Source organism: Ornithodoros turicata, chromosome 4 (genome assembly GCF_037126465.1).
Source record: "Ornithodoros turicata isolate Travis chromosome 4, ASM3712646v1, whole genome shotgun sequence".
Taxonomy (NCBI): Eukaryota; Metazoa; Arthropoda; class Arachnida; order Ixodida; family Argasidae; genus Ornithodoros; species Ornithodoros turicata.
The window spans coordinates 45,226,213-45,248,508 of NC_088204.1; the positions used below are offsets into that span (position 1 = coordinate 45,226,213).

Sequence of the window (22,296 nt, forward strand, 5' to 3'; positions counted from 1 at the left end):
AAAAATAGCAAAGGAATCAGGAAAGATCACGCTAAACAGCGAAGAAAAAAGAGTTAAGCAACGCTCGGCGTTCCTTGAAGTGGGTTTGCCCGCAATACACGGAAGTGTTAGGTGAAGCCAACTTTCAAATCTTGTAGGAGTATCTTGTATCAGCAAAGTACGCGGAGTAGTAAAGAGGATGCAGCAACAGCCAACGATATACGAGGCATACCAACGCGAGCGCGAGCATGCTCTCAATCTCATCGATGGATGATGCTTTACTGAACATGCAACTTTTTCTTTCTATAAACAAGGGCCAGTGCAAGCCTTAGTGGTTATACAGTGAATTATCAACCAGTTTCTTAATAAATATTATTTCATTTAATTTCAACACTCCAGTCCACAGACCGACCGCTGTGGCGTCGCTCATGATCTCAGTTGTCTCGCGATGTAAACCCCCAATTATTAATTAATTTCAACACAATTTTTTTTTCACCCGAAAATACATCACTTCTCAGTATATCACCCGATATTACCCTGTTTGGCAGGTCCTGATTTTCAACCCGATATTTACCCCCAGATTTTCACAAAAAATAAAACCTGAAAACTGAGGGCCCTAAAAATACTACATGTTTTCATGTATTTAAATACTGCCAATAAATACTTTATGAAGGTAATTAAATACAAAATGTAAATACATTAAGACAGTATTTAAATGCTGTAACTACTTCCGTAAATACTTTGAGCCGTCCAGGCACATTATTCTTTTAAATTAGTGTATAAATGGAGCCACCTGTGAATGCATGTCTGCTACACACAATGCCCACGTATTTCTTTATTTTTCCGTGATGCAGTGTGATGATTTCAGCATCTTGCATGGACCGACTTTCCATTGAACGGAAACGTCTCCTTGAGTCTCAGGAGCAGCAAGAGGGGTGCTCGACAGGACGGACACTGGACAAGAACAGACGACAATTCAAAACCAGCTAATGAACTCGTTATCTCTTCTTCCACTTTCTCTATGTTGAATAGTATAGTGTTAATTTGTTGGTTTTGAGTCATCATTGTCGGTTCTTGTCCCCTGTCTGTCCTGTCCAGTCCCCACCCCGCTGCTCCTCGGACTCAAGGAGACGTTTCCGTTCAATCGTATACACCAGCTTGCTTGCCTCCTCTACTTATGTTCATCGACGATCCATCTTCAGCGACGACAGTGAAAAACTCCCCATCAAAAACTGTCAGGTGCGCTGCAGCCATTGTCCGGAGTTCCCAGTGAATGACTGAGTAGAATTGCCGCTAACGGTTGCGTTTCAAGGGTTCCCTTTAGACACCAGGCTTTGTTAAGTGACGCAAGAGGGTCACAAATCATATTTTTCCCAAATTGGTGTTCTCATTTCTCTCCTTGCTTCCAAGACTGAAGCAATGGGGGTGGCGATGGCCTCGTTCGCACGTTCTAGAAGGCCGGAAATCCTCGAACATGGGATGAGTGACCTGTAGCCTCTAACCGAGATACCCTTCATCGCTGGAGGTAACAATGTGGAACTCGAGAAGCTCACAAATTCGGGAGGATGAGATATGTGTATTTCAGTGTATTTTAAATATAAATACGCCTAAAACGGTATTTAAATATAATATCAATAAATTTTTCTTACGTGTATTTAAATATGGATTTTAAATACACGTATTTATATTTTAAATACAATGTATTTAAATACCCCCCATCCCTGGCGATAAGTTATAGCAACACAGCAGGGAAACACGGCAATGGTTTAAAAAGGGAAAGAAACAGCGTTTGTGATTGGACCTGCGTCTTCCATCCTGTCATATTCCTAATCCTTCCTGTGGGGAAATCTGTCCCTTTGCTACTGCCTGGCCGCAACAGACAGACGACAAACTTATACGCAGTTTCACGCTTCAAACAACGCATGTCAGGAAAGGGTTTCCTAACAGCAGGATATTGCGTGCAGAACAGAAGCGAAACTGTATGAGTAGGAGGCGCGGTTACTGTCCTGCAATGATTTGCGCTGCACGCTACTAGACATGCGCTAAACGACGAGAGGGCTCAGCTGGAGCACAAGGAGATGTTTGGTGCAGATTCCTGATATTTTACGAAAATGTAGCAGGATGCCGCAGGGTTGGCCCCCTGGCGCAGTTCGGCGCAGCAATTACATCCCTGTATGTCTAACCCATGTTACTGCACGCGTGAATAAGACTATGCATGACTTATACAATCCGTAGATGTGTAGAAATCCAGCGAACCGGTAGAGATGTAGGAAGGGAGTTGCTCAGGACAGAAGCCGCCGATATTTCGAACAGAGACGCTTCTTCTTCTGGGCCCAGAAGAACAACAGTCTGTTCGAAATATTGGCGGCTTCTGTCCTGAGGCAACTCCTTTATACAATCCGTGTTGGTTGTATCATGATAGCGCAAGGGCCTGCCAAGTCGATGCCAGACACTCCAAAGGGGTCGATAGGATCAACCCGGTCTCAAGGGAGAGGCACAGTCTTTTGAGCGCAACACTTACTACTGTAAGCAAAGTGCCACAGGAGACCAGGAAACCATGTGACACAGAAATAGATCACGCGTTTCACAGTTTGCCGTCCTCTGATAACCCAATAACACTCACAAAGCAGAGAAGCATATCTCAAACTCCAACATGACGCTATGAGATGTGAATGTTCGAGCAGCTACATGAACCGATGCTTGCTGGGAGGAATAATAGGATACTTTGTTTCCTCTAAAATGTTACTGAATTGAAGACGTGTCTCAAGACAAAGTATGCCATCTTCGTCACATTGGACTATGAAGTTTGGGAGCCCTGGGTTGTGATCGACAATTGATCCAAAGGTTGCCTGCTGTACCACCTTAACCCAGTAGAAAAGGACTTCCACTCAGAACCATGCTCTGTCCACAACAATTTGTCCATCCTAACTGTCAACCCATAGTTGCGAGAAAAGGCTCTTCGCCGACACAAAGAAGGGTGAGAGGATGCAAAATGGGTCATATGCTTGTGACACTCCTTGGAGCACACTACGTTTGACTGTTCTCCGCACTCTTCAGAAGTTCAAGTAGCGAAGAAAGTGAACATGTAATGGTGTTATTTTCCCTCGACCAACCTACATCAAAAGAACACCCTTTGTGGGAAGTGGAGTGCTTTCAGAGCTGGCAACGCTTTCACGAAGAAACTGTTCTTGCATCTTGAGCACATGAGATATTAATTTTCTCACACTCATATTAGCGGCGTTGACAGGGAGTAGTGTCTTCTGGTAGCGAGTAATCGCATCTTCTATTGTGTCCGCACCTGTCACAAGGTCATCCACGTAGAACTGACAGGATAGCAGGTGGACTGTTTCAGGTAGAGAGATTCTTGAGTCTGTAGACGATACTTTATAGTCTCACCCAGAAGGAATGGGCTTGATGTGGCACCAAGGGTACTCGCGTCATGCACCTTGTCAGTATCGGAGGTAGGTCGCCGATGACTACACGTGTGGACTCATACCGCAGGAACTGGAGAAATCTCTGTCCGGAGGGTGGATGAGCATTTGCAGAAATGTCTTCCCAGTGTTGGCTGTTAATGCTATCTTCCAGGTACCAAAGGTAGTAGGAAGTTTCAGAATGTCAGGGTTCAGATTAGACCAGGTACTAAGAGTTTGTGTAACAACTGATACTCAGGTTCCTTCGATCAAATGTCAAAGACGATGCGGAGCTTGTGGTTTCCCTTTTGTGACGTATTATGGTGTGATGAGGCATATAATTAGGGCCTGACTTTTCCGGGTTTTATTTTTGGCCAAATTCGGGGGTAAATATCGGGTGATATTTTTCATTGAAAAATTCGGGTGTATTCGGGTTAAATCCCGTTACGGCATATTCTGTCGTCAGGAATTCGGGTGTATTCGGGTGATTTTTTTTTGTTTAATAAAAATTTGCCTTAACATGGAACTAATGTTTAGCAATGTTATCAAACTTTATTTTAATGCACGCTTATCAGTATGCCACGCGACCCGGATGTTTTCGGGTAGATTCTGGTTAAACCCGAATTTTACAGATTTCGTTCGGGGGGTAAATATCGGGCGGATACGGGTTTAACCCTAAAAAGTCAGGCCCTACATATAATACAACAGTGCGTCTGATTCGCCTGCAGACACTATCTCAGCATGTTCATTCTGAAGACCTCGAACAAGTTTGTCAAGTGTAAGTTTTTCGAGCCGGTTCATTGCCAGATTTCGATTGTTCCTGAGGTTAAATGAGCCAGATTTCCAGGGAAGATGCACAGCATATCGCAGTCCTTGCATGCATATAGTTCTACAGAACTGCTGAAGTACCTGGTGCTGAAGAGTCAGTTATCCCCAAGTATGTACTCAAGACCCCAGAATTCTTGCAACCTTTTTGAAGGACAGAGTTCTGAGTGTGTCCACCTAAACACCCGTCTCAGCGAAGGCAAAGATGTCAGATGTCTTCTTGATCTGTCCAGTGACTATGTCCCAGTAATAATCTGCGCTGACAAGTATTGTATATGTGAGAAATGTCAAAGTTCTTAGTAGGGCCATCCACGACAGGCATTCAATAAATGAACAGTTGCTGCACTGAACTGTCCGCTGGCTTAAGAAGTTTCCCTGAACATGGTTAATCAAATTTGAAAGCTTCAATCTCGTAGTTAGAACAATGGGAAGAAAGTCGCCCTCAAACCTGTCTTTAGGAACTTTCGTGTTCGCTTTATGTCCGAAAGCGAATATGGCGAGATCCTCATAGCCTACTGAAGGGCATCTGACTTTTGTGGCTACATCTCACCGAACAAACGTTCATTGGCTACTGCCACCAAGTAATATGCGCAGAAACTTTTGAGAAGCTTGAGGAACTTCTTTTGCCTGTTCTCTTGCTGTCTGCAACACCACCAGAGCGTTATTGTGAACTGTCGCCACATTGATATGGAAAGAAGGTGGAGATGGTGTAGGTCCAGAAGCCATGCAATTGTTCTCGTTAGGTGTTTCCTCACTTGCTGGAAGGTCCTGGCTGACGCAGATGCAAGAGCCTTACAGCATAATGTAGTGGGGTGCTTTCCCCTGCATGGCTCACAAGATAATCTGGATGCCGTCAGCACATCTTGGCTACATGGTATTTCTTGCCACATCGGAAACAGCATCCAGACTTGTTCAGTTTCAGGAGCTTCTTCGGAGGTGATAACACAGTAGACCAAATGCTCAATAAGTGCAGCTTGTCCTAACGCAATAGGGAATGTGTTCTTTAATGGGCTTGGGTATTTTGTTAAATGGCAATACCTTTCACGGGCATTTCTGGCAAACGTTACCTTAACTTGGCAAAGTTGCAAGCTGAACTCAGAAAATTCAACTTGCCACGTAAGAAAGCGAATTCAAGTAGCCCTAAGTTGTGGCAGAAGTTCTCCGAAGATGAATACCGTTGATCCCATCTTTTTCGGACGAGTAGATTTTTTAAAGCAAGAATTTATAACACGTTAGGTGAAACACCCTGTATATAAGAAGAACCAAATTCCAAATTGTAGATATCAAAAATATGACTGAGGAGGTAAAGTATACCTATCCTTTGTTCAGGCCACATTGGTCATAGGCACTAACAGTGGCGAGAAGGCCTAATTTGCTTGTTTTAACTGGTGAAGCTAGCAGGTTAAACTCAGTACCATGAACAGTTAAGCTGCGGCTACAAATAGAACAAGATTTGGTAAACCTTACATGCTTCAGAATACATTGTGGCTTAGGTAAATGTAAGATATAAAATCAAATTGCATATCAAATTATGACTTTGGATGCAACTAATGTGCATACCATTTTGAACAGTTCAAAAATACTCGTATGGAGCTTCAATTCGAAACCACCAACATTGAGACATTGCAAGAAACCAGTGGAATACGATACAGCAGGGTAAACACTATTGATGGTGGAAATACTGACCTCCTTCACAATGGCACAGCAAGCATTTGGGAAAGGCATTTTGAGTCTTGGGAAATTGAGAGACCGTGCCAAGCGTCCTTTCTGAATCACCTCTGGTTGCTGTAAAGAGCATGTGTTATTGAAAATGATAGGGAACTGGCAAGAGCACATTTCACATTGGGATGTCTGATATATGATTAGAATAATATGATGTATCACTCATCATCATGCCTCTTTGTTCAACGATATGATGTGTTGCACATGCACTTCAACATAATACTGTTCTGTCCTCATTTATTGAAATTTGTGTCCCAGCTACAGCAAACATGAATGGTCTGACATAAAACACGAGTCAGCAAATGTGAGATGTGTAAGACAGGCAGAAAACGAGAGTGAAATGTCTGAGCCCACTTGCACGAATGTTGAGGCTACGCCTCAGTGCTGCCCTCGGCAGCTTCGTAGTGCTTTCTGCACACCATACTGTCCTCGATGCTTCTTTCTTTTAGCACTGACAAGGCTACCGATGGCAGCACTGAGGAATAGCCTCAATGTTCATGCAAGCGGGCCCAGGTCATCACACTGGAAAGAAATCTGAGCAGTCGAAATATGGCAGTCGTCGAAAACGTGAGAGAGCAGCAGGATTTGAACCACACATCTCTTAAGTACCAGTCGAGTGCCTTGACCAATTAGAACTAGTCAAGGCACGTGATCAAGAGATACGTGGTTCAAATCACGCCACTCCGAAAGTATTTGTATCTGTATTATAATACAGAAAATTGAAGTACAGTCGAGTCAGTTTATAACGATATTGACGGGAACGCAAAATCCGATTGTTATATGAGAGTATCGTTAAAAACGTGTTTTCGAGAAATTGCCGCTCGGTTCGCGTAAAAGAAGGGGGGGGGGGGGGGTAGGAGAAAGCCGATGGTGGGTAGCTTTTATTTGCATATGTAACATGAGCACACTTCCCCCCAGCAGGCTCATCGGGCACAAGTTTTGCAGCAACCGACCTTGCCCTCTCCAAGAAATTATCTAGGTGTCAAGTTGTGACAAGGCTAGGACACATAACTATGTCTCTGTTCTCTTTGCGATGCTGAACTGCCCTCACATTCAACACTACTTGTTCAGCACTGCCTTAGTAATGTGTCTGAAATTCGAAAGCCCATCTGGTCTTCCCAGGAGAGCTTAAACATAATAGTTGTTCAACAAGTTAGTTAACGGGTGATTAAAAAAGTAGCTTGCATAACACCATCACTCACATTTGTACATCGCTGTGGTCAGTTCAGCACGCATATCGTGAGCTCTTGTGCACGATTTCCTATTTCATCGACAACTGCAGTCGACTTGCCTGCTGTGTGCCCAGAGAAAAAGCAGGCGTTTGAGATATAGAGGGGGAAACTGCATTTCCCAGGAGATTTGCTTCTCAGTCTCACCGTATAAACCGTACAAACCGGTCCGAGAGTTGGCAGGTATACAAATTGGAAGCGTTGAACCGGATCGGGGCTGCGAACCGTTCACCTACCGGTTAGATTTTTGGTGTGGCCAAACCAGAACTCAACCAGAATGAAATTCAAGCAACATGAACCCGAACCGAACCCGTATTTTTTGCAGTTCGACACCCTGATACTAATCACATTTACAAGGCCTTTCGTCGTCTGAATCGGTGCGTCCAGTAAAGTAACTCTTGCAGACAATTGCACCACAGACGATCACACAATTGGAAAGGCCAATTTTTTAGTTGCCCAGACTGAATGAAATCGGGACTGGCACAGTGAAAGGCAGAAGTCAAACTGTTGCTCGAAATTGGTCAGCACTATGTCATCAGATCAGAGAAGAATTTTCATTTGACTGCCTCGTCTAAGACTGAACAGGACATACAGTACACGATTTTCCCTTTGGAAAACATGTGGACATGTAACCTCCCCCCCAAAAAAAAATAAGTAACTGGCATATGATGGTCTCAATAAGAACTTACGCAAATTGTGTATGTTTCCGCTTTTTCCTACTTGAGAACCCTCGATTTTTGTATCAATGTGTTACCTCGTGTAATACACGTAAAGTACTACTATTTTGTATTATAATACCTCAAAATCAAAGTATTGTATTATAATACGAAATATGAGTATTACTGCCCACCCCTGGTTATTTGTTGCAAAGCAGCAGAAACCTGCTATATTGTTGGTGGAAAATGAGTGGCTGGAATACGGAGCAGTGGATTAACAGCACGTTTTATGTCAGTTAAAGGGACTGTTGCATCTGTCCGGGTCGATTCCGAAACAATAGTGGTGTTTTACTCCCTGTTCATCACCGACAATAACACCAAAAATCTGACACAAATTAGTGGAATAGTTTCTGATGCAATGCAATTTGATGCAATGCACTCCGAGAGCGGACACCACATGTTGAGAGTATGCCGGAATTCCGTCTCTAGAAATCTGAGAAAACGTCACACGGCCAAGTCCAATCAGAGAGCACCCTTTGGTGACTGAAGGGAGGACGGGCATCTGCCAGACACAGAGTCTGTGATCATGTCATGGAATGTCACTTCCGGGTTAGCGCCGGACATGTTCGTACAGCCAGGAGCGTAACACCTTCTTCCATGCGACATGGTGTATCGCGGCGCGAATGTGTAGCACACTAACTCAGAGACAATCGCTCGTGCAAAAGTCAGAATAATCGAGCAGTCCGAAAAAACGTATTTCGCTTCAAAAGTCAACTTTATTAAGTACTAGAAGGCCGGAGAAGGTTGTCGATGCTTTCTTAACGGGCTGTCTTCCATCTCTGCTAGATAACATCAGCTTCCATCTAGATCTACATTCCACAGCTGCTACTTCCCAAAGCGATATTGTATACGGGCGAAAGCGCCGCAGTCACCTTCATTAGTTCAGAGTTTGACTGATGCGCTGTGAGAAGGCAAGTCGTCGATATCCCAGACACGTAGAGGGAACATATCGGGACAACTTCTGGCAACATTAGGCGTCACCATTTTTCAAGTCAGCTTCACCTAATGCCTGCGTGCTTTAGGTGAACCTCGCTTTACTTCACGGGTGGACAGCACGTGCTTGGCATCACGACAGGACTCCTTCACTCAGAGTATTGGAAAATGAACAGTCATTGCCTATTTTCTTGCCTCAAATTTTATATTTGGTTTCCTTGTCCTTCGCATTGCATCATGCACACGTGGTGAGCTGGCGACTGCTCAGCACACTTGGGGTGTGCCGAGTAAACCGTGTCCGAGCGACAGAGTTGTACGGCGTCCAAAATTTTGGATATTGTTATACATTAACAGTGATGGAACTGCCTCCAAGCCTGCGGGCGCTGGCTCTGGCGCACACAAAAAAACGCATTTGGCGCAGAATTTCACAGAATGGCGCACCTCCGCCGTATGTATTCCACTGCGTCCCGCGCAGTACATCGTGTTTGCAATACATACTCTCCACTTTCTAGTGAATATTGGGGTTCAGGACATCTGGGAACAAGTATCGGCATGTACGGTTCAAGTCCTGAATGCTCAATTGCTCGCGCTGTCCTTACGCGCCTACACCCTGCGACAGCGCGCGATGTTACGCAGTAGCGGAAAGCCTGGAGTGATCCATAGTACAGGCGCCGCCAACTCCGGAATCAGCGTCATCAGTTATGCCTATCCACAATTAGTTAAAACGCAGTCGTTTAAAAACAACTCCCATGCAAACGAGCCCATATTCTATCGCAGGCACGTGACGTGTCCAATGCTCGGTAAATTTGCACCACCACCACCTTTCGTCCAGTACGCACACACTTGATGCACTAACAGTGCGCTTTATTGTTGACAACTTCTCTTTGAAGTACAACAACGTACAATTCTTGTATTAAGTTAACATAGAAAACATATTGCACGATTCCACGTTAGGGGTGGCGACACACTCCGGAGAACGGGAAAAAGAGGAACGAACAAACAGCGAAAACAGTGACTATACAGGGTGTTCAAAATTAAGCTTTCACGAGCGCTACGCAAACACAGCGATGACAGGAAACCGGATGATAACTTTACGCTACTTGTGTAAGAAACAGGTGCTGCTAATTATGTAGCACCTGTTTCTTACTCAAGCAACAGAAAAAGTAGCACCAGTTTTCTTTTGTTCGCCTATTTATAAAGTGATAGTGAAAGCTTAATTTTGAACACCCTGTATAGTGAGCTACTGGGGGAATATCGGTAGTCCTGTACATTCCTTTGTACAAGAATCGACGACACCAGTATTCGGAGCGAGTATACTTCTCACTTATTGTTGCGTTTTTTCTTGGGGCCTGTGACTTGGCGTCGACTTGGCGTGATTCGGCTTCGTTGTTCAGAGGCATGACGAGAATAGAGAGGGCGCGGGAGCATCGCTCGCGGTTTTTGTTTCATGCATTCGAACCGGGGCATCTTTGTTCGGCGCAGCTGTGGCGCAGAATTAGGGAAAATTGCTTTTTCGGCGCGGGGCTGCGCAGGCAATCCCAAATGGCGCACTTTGGCGCAAATGGCGCAGCAGTTCCATCACTGCATTGACTCTATGGAGTCTGTTGCCATTCCTCGAACGCGTCCAAATATTCGAGCATGTCCGAAAAATCGGTCGGGTATTGTATTCGATTCATATTAGAAAATTTCAATATTTGCATACCTCTAATAACATGTAGTAAGTAAAACTCGATTTTACAGTTCTCATTTCAATCACTCTCCATGTCCTGAGCTGCACAAAGGTGCATTTTCTTATTTAACTCTTGCAACTCTGAGTTACTCTGAGCAGCCAGGGTTAACCATGGTAACAACTCTTCTCTACTCTGCTCCTAAGCAGGGTAAGCTAAGGTTATGACGTCACACACATGGCTTTGTTGTCTGCTATATTCGACAGGTGGCCCCCTTCTGCCTGGTCTTGACCAAGTTTTGAAAGCTTTATGTTTAGAATTAGTTTAGGAAAATGTCCCAGAGCTCCTGTTGTGACCTACCAGGAGATTACTATCCAGATAGAAGATTGGACTAGAACTGTAGAGCACTTTCAAAGCGCGCTTGGTGTGCCCACGTCTGCATTAAATAAGTAAGGCATTTTTTTATTCAACTAGAATAGTAAGTACTATTTTGTAATACTGCAGGCAAGGCTCGCAGCACGTGGTTCCTATTGATAGGGTATGATTATTTGGGAGGGCCTCGATATTCCTGGTTGCAAAATTTGCAAGCAAGTTTGCAAACTTCGCCATGAAGTATGTTTTAATTTGACCTGGCTCTAAGACTGTATTTAATCGTTAACACAGAATCCTACCAGAAGTGTAATGTAGCCACTGATTGTCAGCATGGTTACCGGAGCCTATTTTCCTCTGTGAGCTTTTTCTTCGTCAGAAAATGTCTCCGTCGGTGGCCTTTTGGGAACTGCTGTGTACGGAACAATTCATAGACGCTGTGTGCATCACATAATCTCTTCCTCCATCGCTTACAATTTGCATTTCGCCTTATTTTTACTGATCTTGATGGCGGATATACGATGGCAGTGTTGTCCAAACTGAAGCCATGCACTCATGTGGTCCCGCGGGGTGTGTGCTCCGCGGTCGTCCACGACTGACTGAGAGGACTGAGCCCGTTGATGACATAAGCCTGTTTCAAAGGGATGTGTCCGGCGGCCACGCCCGGTTATTTTTGCGTGGTAACTGCACCCCGGTGCACTGAATACGGTTAAAAGCCGATGAGTCATGAGAACTGTTTCCGACAGAGTACTCGGAATTCATGAAAATAATTTCATAGACCCTTTAACTTAAAGAAATGACAGGACGGCAGTCCAAAACAAGGTCCTGTTGTACCAATGTTGACAACCTAATGCCGTCTGCACCTTAGACGTGCCCCAGAATACCACGCAAAAAATAGTATTTTGGACAAGTGCACAACAAATCATGCATTCTTCACATCACTACCATCTTGGAACTTTGTGCCACCAAGGTGCTTTTAAAATATTAAAAAGTACCGTATCATTTAGGTCTCAGTCAAGATACAGGTGAGGACCGCACTCATCCTTCCTGTGCCACTCACCACATGCCTAAACAGCGCAATGTGCTGCAGAAACTGGTACCCTTCGACTGCCTTCTCAGTGAAGCCTATTTGAACAGCCAGGTCACACAAGCATCTGTTGAAACGAAGATATCCAAAATTAGGCTTAGGGCATGACCCTGACAGCCTACACAGTGGGATAGCCAGATTGAATGGCACTTGGGGTCCCTTCTCTGTCAAACTGCATAATTTTGCGCATATCCTTTCTTGCAATTTTCTTCATTATGTTTAATGCATGTGCATTTCGAAGCAAAATAAGTGAGTGAAAGAAAATGACAGAAAACTGCCTTTCATGCTGACGGATGTCTAATGTGCCTGAGTATGAGTTCATTACTTGCTCACAACCAATATCTGGTTGTGACGGCTTCTAAAATTCCAACACACACCAGAATGAAACAAAAAGGACATAACCTATGTGTGAATCAAGACTTGGAGGAAAGTGCAGGCAGTGGCATGGCAACACTTTTGGACACCTTCCTCTTGCCATCTCTTTCAGGGTAAAACCTATTCCAATATGCACCATCAGTCCTCACTTTGCTACACCACCTAGTTTGCATTCGATAACACGATAATTTCATATCTGATGCATTAGACCATATGAAGAGCAAAGATTGCCCATTCTTCTAACATAAAAGTTATGCGTCATACAGTGTGTGAATGGGAAGAGGAACATGTCAGTTCAGCAACTAAAATAGAAAATAGATAAGTCACAGTAAGTAGTTATGGTAAGGTTTCCACCTTACTGACCACTGCCAAGGTGCCAGGAGGGAAAGCTAGTTTAGGACCGCTTTTTGGACGTGTTAGTGCAACATTCAACTCACTCAGCGCTAAAATTGGACAGGACAAATTGGCGCTTGGTGTGTGTAGCTCGTGTTTTGTCCTGTCCAGTTTTAATGCTTTTAACGTAAGAAAGCTAGGATATCCAAGCCTGAGGGGAGACACAAATGTATCTTTCAGGCTATAGCAGGCTGACCAGAGGGAGCGTACCTTTGTTGACGACGGGCACGGCCGATTCATTGTGTAAACTCTCACAGGCAATATGGTCACAGAAGTGTGTGTACTTCTCCTGTGTTGCTGGATTACATGTGTTGAGAAGGATGCTCAGCCCCTGCACTTCAACAAGTCAAACAAGTGTCTTAGTCATCAAGGAGAAGAGCTACTGATACTATTGTGCATGTCAAGGTAATTACCATTGTTTGTTATTGAAAGCACGTATTACAAAACCTTTTGCTATTCAGGCGCAGAGCAGATATTCATGGCCACTAAATTTTCTGAAATCTACACAACAGAGCTCGCAGCTTACTGCTTCACTTCGTATTATGCCTTAGACTGCCCTTACTTCCTGCCACAATGACGTAAGGGAAGATACAAAGTCACGTGAATTTATGCTTCCGGTCCGAAGTTCTGCTGGACTCTCAAAACGTCAGTGTGTTTTAACGTAAAAATGAGGGGATGTTCAGCGCTTAACTGCACTAATTCTGCGGAAAAAGGACATAAAATTAGGCCTGTGCGAATAGCGATGTTTCAGTTCGAATCGAATAGTAAAGGGCATCGAATCGAATACGAATAAATATCGAATTGAATCGAATACCCGACAAATAACGTAGGGGAACCAACAGACGACATACTTTAATTCAGAAAATACAAATACAACTGTTACTACAGTTCAAGCTGCCCGAATTCTGTCAGTCAGACCTTGTCACCGTGGAGAAAAACCAACTGTTCAACATGTTCAGGCAAGAGGTCACAACGACGGTTTGTGACAGTGGTGCTGCAGGTAGAGAAAAGTCGTTCGCTGTCAACCTGCGTTGCTGATATGGAGAGGTACATTCGGGCTGCACCTGCAAGAAGGGGGTATTTCTGTTTGCCGGTTGTACCCCACCATGATAAAGGATTTTCTTGTCGAGGGAGAAGGGGTGACACCAAGCACTGACACAGCTGGTCATTTATTGGTGCCTCTTGAAGGTACGCACTTTTTTGCGTTGTCAGTTGTTCAAAGATGTCCCACACAGCCGACTTCTCCGTGCCTTCTACATTCTCTTGACGAGCAGGAAATCTTGCAGGTTCCAAAGGGTCACAAAAATCTCTCTCAACAGTTGTGCATGTCAGTGTCTTGATGTAGCTCTTTTCTGTTACAGTTAAGAAACAGATGTCGTTAAACCTCGGGTCAAGTACAGTAGCTAGAACACAAAGAGGAGTTTTCTTGTAACTGGGAATCTTGTTTTTAAGGATAGTTGATAAAAGGACAGTTTAAAGATAGTAGAAGTTCTTTCGAAAGGTGGCACTTTCATTGTCTCCACATGACAGTTCTTTTTCGAGTACACAGTGCAGAAGAGGGATAACTTCTGATTCTTCAAAGATCGAACGCAGTTCACACTCCACGCGCTCTTTAGCTTTCTCAAACATTTCTGGCACGATGGATCTTGAGAAAGTCGTACATGCTGGCACAACGTATTCGGGAACAACGCAGTTCAAAAGACTCCTGAACGCCTGTTCTTCAACAATAGTATAGAGTGCATGCCTTTTACAATGAACGAGGCAACCTTCTCTGTTATCAAACAGCCCCGCGAGGAACTCTGTGCTAGTTTCGGTTTGAAACCACTGAATGACGCAATGTCGTCTTGCGCGTGCAGCTTCTTCACTGCGGGATAAACAGTTGCCGTTTGCGACTTCAAACCTTCAGAGCATTCAAACTCAGCAGGATGTTGTCTTAAATGGTTCAGAAGCGGAGTTGTTGTTGCTGACGGCGTCTTTAAGAAGGCGCCGCACGTTGAGCACTTTGACTCTCCATTACGCCGCACGAACAAACTTCCAAATGAGGCTCCTTCGAGCCCCATCCGATTCATCAGTAGCACGAGCAGTTGCCATTCAAGTCAGCAAGAAACCACCAATCACACTTACGAGTTACAGCATGCGGGCTGACCGGGCACAGACGCAAAGGCAACTTTCAGCAGTTAGGGAACAGACGCGTGCGCTTGTTGCCAGACGCGGCGCGTGTGCAGCAGTTCTCGCGATGGCGATGTGACCATCTCGGAAAACAGCTTTGGCAGTTGTTCCTTTCAGCGATTTCTCCCAAAAAATTTTGTACGTAAATCAAAGGATTGACGTGCGTTTTTCAATTGATGTTACAAAGGCAAACTGATTACGCGTGCACAGCCGTCAACGTGCATTATTAAAAAAAGTATACGAATATCGCTATGCGATTTCGAATCGAAACGAATATACAGTTATTCGACTCGATATTCGAAAATTTCGAATATTCGCACAGGCCTACATAAAATATATCGCGTACTCGCGCCTTTTGAAAAAATGTCATCGTGATGTAAGACAAAATTGAACTAAGGGGTGAGGCACTTGTCACCAAATGCTGTGCATGTGTACTTACCATGATGAATTGTGCATGGCTGTGATAACATTATGAACTCACAATATGAAAATAATTTCACTGAAGTCACAAGTTTGTCTAAACTAAAAGGAAACAACTACATGCATATGATCCACAGGGTGCAGCAGATTGCTACGTAAATTACGGCCTGCACATTTTGTTGTACCATATCTAAAATACTGCTTGTTACCTCTGAAACGTCAACTTGAATGCGTTGTAATGGAACATTTTGCGCAGCAAAAGATCGCGATTTCAAAGCATACGCCAAACGGAACCGAAACATCAACTAAGCGTCATGAAATTTAAACTTTGCCAAAAGGAAAGTGTATGTGAAGTATTTGTTAAAGTAACTTACTCGTTTGGCAGGCAGGTCTTCCCTGGCAAACTCATCTTGATTGTTGTTTAAGCCAGGGTTTATAAACTTTTACTTTGCTCGAATTGAGCGAAACTAATATTTCGGACTGGAAGTCCCAGCATATGTAGCACCACCACTTGAAAACCACCCACTAAAGTGGCATTGCACATGTTTGTGAGGTAAAGCAGCTCAAATGCTTACTAGCAATCAAATGTGAGAACAAAGTTTCCGATTGTATAATTGTTTTTCAAGTGTCAGTTCTTGCTTTAGTATGCCCTTATAATTGGTGAATTCTTCAATTCGCGAAATTCGCAATACTTAAATTCCCGGAACAATAAAGGCGTTACATTATACTAGAGAAACCTACATCTGTACAGTCTAACACAAGAAGAATTGTGCTGCTCACCAGGGGCTTCAGATTAGCAATGTAGTCCTTCCAGCGTGGGTCATCAAACTGCACACCGAACGCTGACTGCATGCTCTGGGTCAAATCAAGCACTTCTACTCTACTTCCAGGATGATACATATGGTCCGGAGGATCATCACCCGATGAGCGTGGTGCTTGTCTGCCTTCATCCTCGGCTGTGCACATTTCGATGGCAGAGTCAGTTCCCTCTGTATATCAAGGTGTAAACGGAAGGATGAGTTTGAGACTCAAGCAGGCTTCCAATTGTAGTTGCCTACCTTCCCCAAAAACATCCACATGTTTGCAAGAGAGGAAAGCATCACCACTCTCCTGAACTGCATGATCAAAGGTGAGGTCCTGTACAGGATTGTCTTCATCGTCATGGTGGATAGAAGTGCTGCTTGGAGGTTTCAAAAAGAACACTTTTTCTGGTGTTGGATTGGGCCAGGATAGAATGCCCTTTTTATCCACACAACAAAGAGTCTGCAAATAGATAAGGCATGAGTGATGCAGCACAGGTATCACGAGAAAAGATTAGCACTCAGTTCTGTTCAATTTGGTGTCAGGTGGCATTCTGATGAGACATCTAAAGCCACAAGCTTAGTTTTTAGCCAAAATGATTTTGTGACACAACAGGATAGTAGCTTACTGTAACACTCCCAAGAACTTGGAGTAGACTAGAACTGCGCCACAGATGTGCCTCTTGGCCCCACAGCAATGCTGCCGCCAATTTTCGTAGCTGCCCCCAAGCCAGACGCTGTTCAGGCATCCCACTGCTCAGGAACTCATCCATTTCTTCAAAAGGGTCTTCTTTATTACACTGAAAGAAGAAGAGTTGGAGTTATCAAGACAGAAGATTATATGTGTCAAGTTTACATGCAACAAATTTACACATGTGAAGATCAATGTGTTACAGACACACGTATTACAAGAGGGGTCATTTATCATTAGAGCACGGATAAATATGCACTAAAAACTACCAAAATAAGCCTGGAACTATGCACTGAAAGTCTTCAAAATATGCAGTAAAAAATCCTCAATATATGCAATGTTTTTCATTGTTCTTGGTACGAAAGCAATGCACCAAATGCCTATTTTAAAAAAGTGAGTATTTTATTAGGGATAACAGTAAAATAAAGCCACATTCGTTCTGCAGCACACAACAAAGAATACTTGCACCACAGACAAGAATACAACCGCAAGGACTTCATGTCAGTCATAAGTGTATCTACGTTTCCGCTAAAATTTTCTAGCACGTCAAGCGTACATGACAGTTCCTGCACTTCGGTCATAGGGCCTGGGTTTAATTCCACATCACCACACTGCATGAGTAAACACGCTAGATATAGATAGTTTATAGCCGTATCGTGCAGCCACTGCACTTATAGTCAATCTCAAGGGCACATTTCTTCTTTCAAATGTTGTTGTATCAAACCCTGCAAAGCCAGGAACCATCTACACCATTTGGAATAAGCATGAACGGAACATTGTCCTATTACTTACAACTTTATGTGATGTCAGCTCTTGATTAAGCACTCGAAACTGGAAGTCTGAATTATGTGTCACACGGCACAAACTTATTACCACACCTAACTATTACCAAACTAATGCAGCAGTAATAAAAGTCTAGCATAAAATGATGCATAAGGAGCAAAAGTGCTTTGAAGCCACTACAGCATCAAGCAGGAAAGGCTAATATTCATACAGGATGCAGAATTTACTGTGCCCAATGCCCTGTAGCCTACACAGTAGAGTTGATCCAGACCTAGCTTTACTGAAAAGTATCCTACAGGTGTGTTCCCCTGCACACAATTTGCAAGAGCATCCACGAGAGGCGAAAAGCTTCGGGCACAGTCGCAGGCTTAAAAATCTCAATACTGTTACTGCTGCCACGTGTTTTCTCACGCGAACCATTCCCAAGGACGCTACAGTGATGCTAGTCCCATACTACATATGTTTTTACATTTATTGTATAAGTTCCGAGTTCTGACCAGTAGGATACATCACGTGTCAAACAAACACCTCATGTCATCACATACCTGTTACTTTAAAAGTAGAAGCACAGTAAGTAGAAGTACATACGTGTCATGTTAACCTCTCGTGCGATACTACTGTGCTCCTTGATGTATCGGTCCCATATACACGGGCGATCTTTTATGAGAAATTAAGTGTTCTTTTCTTTCCACTTTCTTCTGCCTCTACTTCAATCTGTCTGCCTTCATAGTTGCTTTGGCATCCATCGCGAAATAGCGGAGACAAAAACAGGCATGGGAAACTACAAAATATGCGCTCCTTGGAGAAGAAGGAACTGAAGACACTGCTCTGTGACGTTAGCACTGCGGATATCTCTCAAGCGGAACAAAAAGATACCAGCCTGCTCTCGAGTCTGAACACACACTGAAACATATTTATAGGACACAGGGAAACACAGATGTAGAAAACGTTAACAGCTGCAGTATCCAGATATGATATTCGTGAAGCCTGCACATCTATTGTCCTCCAACCCTACTTTTCCCTCTCATTTATTGCCCGTTGAGAGTCCGTACACAAAGTTCTTGCTTTATAACAATGGATGCTTCTTGAAATGCCCCTTTTTTAGGTCATAGAGCTGCAAGAAACACGAGACTACTGGAAGATTCCTACGCGAGAGAAAAGAAGCGATGGCGTGAAAGTCTGTTCCGCGCATGCAGTAGCGACAGCGGCTTTCTCGCATGCTCATGGCTTGGTTGTCGCCATCACTTTCGCTCACATGGGGATCATCCAACGAGAAGCCGAGGCGAGATAGAATTGGCGCTATCGCTGACGCTCTCGCAAATCGCGTGCTTGGGAACGCGCTTTAACAGCTCAATCAGACATTTCTTTAATTATGACTTTATGAGTATTAATGCTAAATTTGATGAAGTGAAGGCAACACAATGGTAACGATTTGTAGACTGTATTCATTAGTACATAAATGCTGCATAGAATGATGCCATATTAAACAGCATCAAGTTTAATTCAATATGTGTGACCTCCCCACTGTATGAACGGCATCCCCCTTCCCCAAGAAAAAAAACACATTACATTAACACACTACATTAACATTACACTCATTACCAAGAAACAGTAGAATGCAACGTTACCGGAAGCGCCTTGGAAAAGCGGACTTGGAGTAGAAGCCTTGCTGTGCCCAGAGCACTCAGGGTCAGCCACATCAGTGGCAATGCTAAGGGCAAGAGTGGTAACACAGCAAGGGCAGGCTGCAGGATGATACCTGTTGCACTGCAACCCAGGTACCGCCACTCAACCAGCTTGAGTACCAGGACTAGTATCTGGAAAAAAAAGTGATCTCTAGAGGTAAGCATGGTATATCCGAATTTAACCGTGGATATCACCATAGTTTTCCGATTTGCCTATAGCAATTCAGTGTCACTGCAGGTTGTGGGTAAAATGCGGGTGTACAGCTTGGGACAAAAGTTTACGGAACACCGGGTTGTCGCATTTCTCCATTGGAGCGACACCCTAGCAGCAGTCAAGAACGGACACACATACTGAGAGATGGAAAGCACAGCCAGTCACCCGTTTCTTATTCGGTCTCTTCCTGAAAGCCAGCAGGGGCCCGCTCCGATGAAGATATACGCCAGTGCCGTGTTCCGTAAACTTTTGTCCCAAGCTGTACCCGCAGTGGCATGCGCAGGTAGTGCGGGCAAACATGTGTTATCCGCTAAACTAACCTTTTGCTCCCTAACGTATTCATTAATTTTGGCATCTTCCCGTTTTCATCGTTAAAAACACTTGAAAAAATAAACTTTTTTTTCACATATCCCATGGTCACTTGACCTTTCACAGCAGCATCTGTAGCTTTCACTTAAATAGCTGACAAATTCAACATCGAACATTAAGCGAAACAACAGCACGCGCTTGTAGAAATTCCTCTCATTCCTTTCAAATCAATACTATCCTGCAACACACGAGCTGATCATCTTACAATATGGTAGTCAGACTGCACTAGCTGTTGTCATGTCAGACATTTTCCAATGCGCTCTGTAAAAACATAACTTCATCGCATGACAAGCTCAGAAGTCTAAACTAACCATCATTCAGAAGGATATTGTTCTCTTTTCTGATTCATTTCACTGTCTTGCTATTTTCGAGTAGAAGCTCTGAAGGTTTTGTTGAAGGTTTCATTGAAGCAGATTAGATAACAAAATCATAACAGATTTCAGATAACAAAACCAGCTACTAGCAACCACCACACTGAACTGGTTGATCACGTGTTAAAACCGGTCACTCTTTCATTAACAATGTAACAACCTTGGCTTTTGAACACAGATGGGGGGGGTGAGAAAATTCCTCGAATCATGGCATATTCATAGGGCCCTCAGTTTTCGGGTAAAACCCAATAAAGCCCGTTTTTACACCCCGATTTACATCAAAATAATTCGGGTTTAACCCGATAAAACCCGTAAACCGGGCCTGCGAAAGTGCAAACCAAGGACTTGATCCGCACACGCGCAAACTACGGCAATCGCGCGACCGCTCCCGAGTTACGCCCGACCGTGCCGCGTCTTGCTGGTGAAGTAAACAAAACACGCCGGGTTTGGATTTGTGGACGCTTGCATGCAGGCCCGATTTCTAGCGTGAAAAATGTTCCTTTGGTAGGCGTCACCATTTGAAAGTTGGCTTCACCTAACACTTCCGTGTATCGCGGTCAAGCCCACTTCAACGAACGCTTAGTGTTGCTTTAAGTGTACGGTTGTAGAAAATTAGAGGAACTTTTCGATTCATTATTTGTGTTATGAGAAAGCCATCTTGAACCTTTGACATCATACACTTTGTTTAGTGATATATTAGGTTAGATTAGTGCGGCTGTGGCAGCTTGCCTCGCACTCCCAACTTCATTATCGAAGCGGCCATGGCCCTATTAATCTAACCTATAACTTCACTAAACTGACCTAAAACATCATCAACTTGGTAAGTTTAGTGATAAGTTAGATTAATGGGGCCCTTGTCCCTCAAAATCCGTTTCAATAATGAGGTGAATAAGGTGAATGAGGTGATTCCGCCTTGCAGAATGGCAACGCCAACCAAAGTAATACCCTGGTTTCGTACCAAAAATGCCCTGTGTTTTTCACGCCCGAAGAAATGTAGTCTGCATCATGAAAGCTTGTGTCAATAAGTAAGTTGAAAACTTCAGTGTTGGATTTTTGTACTGTTAGTGCATTCCGTGGACGTGGACGAGACCCTTTCTTGTGCTGTTACCAAAAATAGCAAAGGAATCAGGAAAAATCACGCTAAACAGCGAAGAAAAAAGAGTTAAGCAACGCTTGGCGTTCCTTGAAGTGGGTTTGCCCGCAATACACGGAAGTGTTAGGTGAAGCCAACTTTCAAATCTTGTAGGGAGTATCTTGTATCAGCAAAGTATGCGGAGTAGTAAAGAGGATGCAGCAACAGCCAACAATATCCGAGGCATACCAACGCGAGCGCGAGCATGCTCTCAACGCTCATCGATGGATGATGCTTTACTGAACATGGAACTTATTCGTTTTATAAACAGGGGCCAGTGCAAGCCTTAGTGGTTATACAGTGAATTATCTACCAGTCTTTTAATAAATATTCTTTCACTTAATTTCAACACTCCACAGACCGACCACTGTGGCGTCGCTCATGATCTCAGTTGTCTCGCGACGTAAACCCCCAATTATTAATTAATTAATTTCAACATATAAAAGTATCTTTTTTTTTTTCACCCGAAAATACATCACTTCTCAGTATATCACCCGATTTTACCCTGTTTTGCAGGTCCTGATTTTCAACCTGATATTTACCCCCCCCCCCCCCCCCCCCCGATTTTCACAAAAAATAAAACCCGAAAACTGTGGGCACTACATATTCATGGTGACATAAATGCATGTAACAGTCACAGGGGGACCTTACCAATTTGTTACAAAGGTTTAAAAGGATTCCCATTTTAGATTGTGCTTCATTCCCCCGTGCCGATCATGATGCCCGTATAGGCGTCAAAATATTCACACCTTTGTTTGTTTTGTGATTGTTATGCAAGCCAGTGTGTTTTCTTTGTTCTATGAAGTAACATGTCCCCTGGCATCTGGTCTATTTTCATCACCATTTGTACCAAACCAGTACAGTTAGTTTGATTAACTGAGTCAGATTTCTCCCCGAATTAAGCATACTGCAAGTTTTTCTATCCGAATCTGCATGAATTTAGAACACATGTTTATT

The 22,296-nt window shown here is 43.7% G+C and overlaps 1 protein-coding gene across 3 annotated transcripts in view; it reads right to left on the reverse strand.

Moving 5' to 3' along the window:
* The window catches only part of LOC135391477 (transmembrane protein 94-like), a 587,105-nt gene that overhangs the window by 529,263 nt on the left and 35,546 nt on the right, over nt 1-22,296 (reverse strand). For all 3 annotated transcript variants that reach the window (XM_064621740.1, XM_064621741.1, XM_064621742.1), the window contains 7 exons: nt 19,197-19,385; nt 16,724-16,894; nt 16,353-16,557; nt 16,075-16,283; nt 12,917-13,036; nt 11,911-12,006; nt 5,901-5,999 (listed from right to left, as the gene is read on the reverse strand). In XM_064621740.1, the coding sequence (XP_064477810.1) occupies nt 5,901-5,999; nt 11,911-12,006; nt 12,917-13,036; nt 16,075-16,283; nt 16,353-16,557; nt 16,724-16,894; nt 19,197-19,385 (1,089 nt within the window). The remainder of the gene's footprint in view (nt 1-5,900; nt 6,000-11,910; nt 12,007-12,916; nt 13,037-16,074; nt 16,284-16,352; nt 16,558-16,723; nt 16,895-19,196; nt 19,386-22,296) is intronic.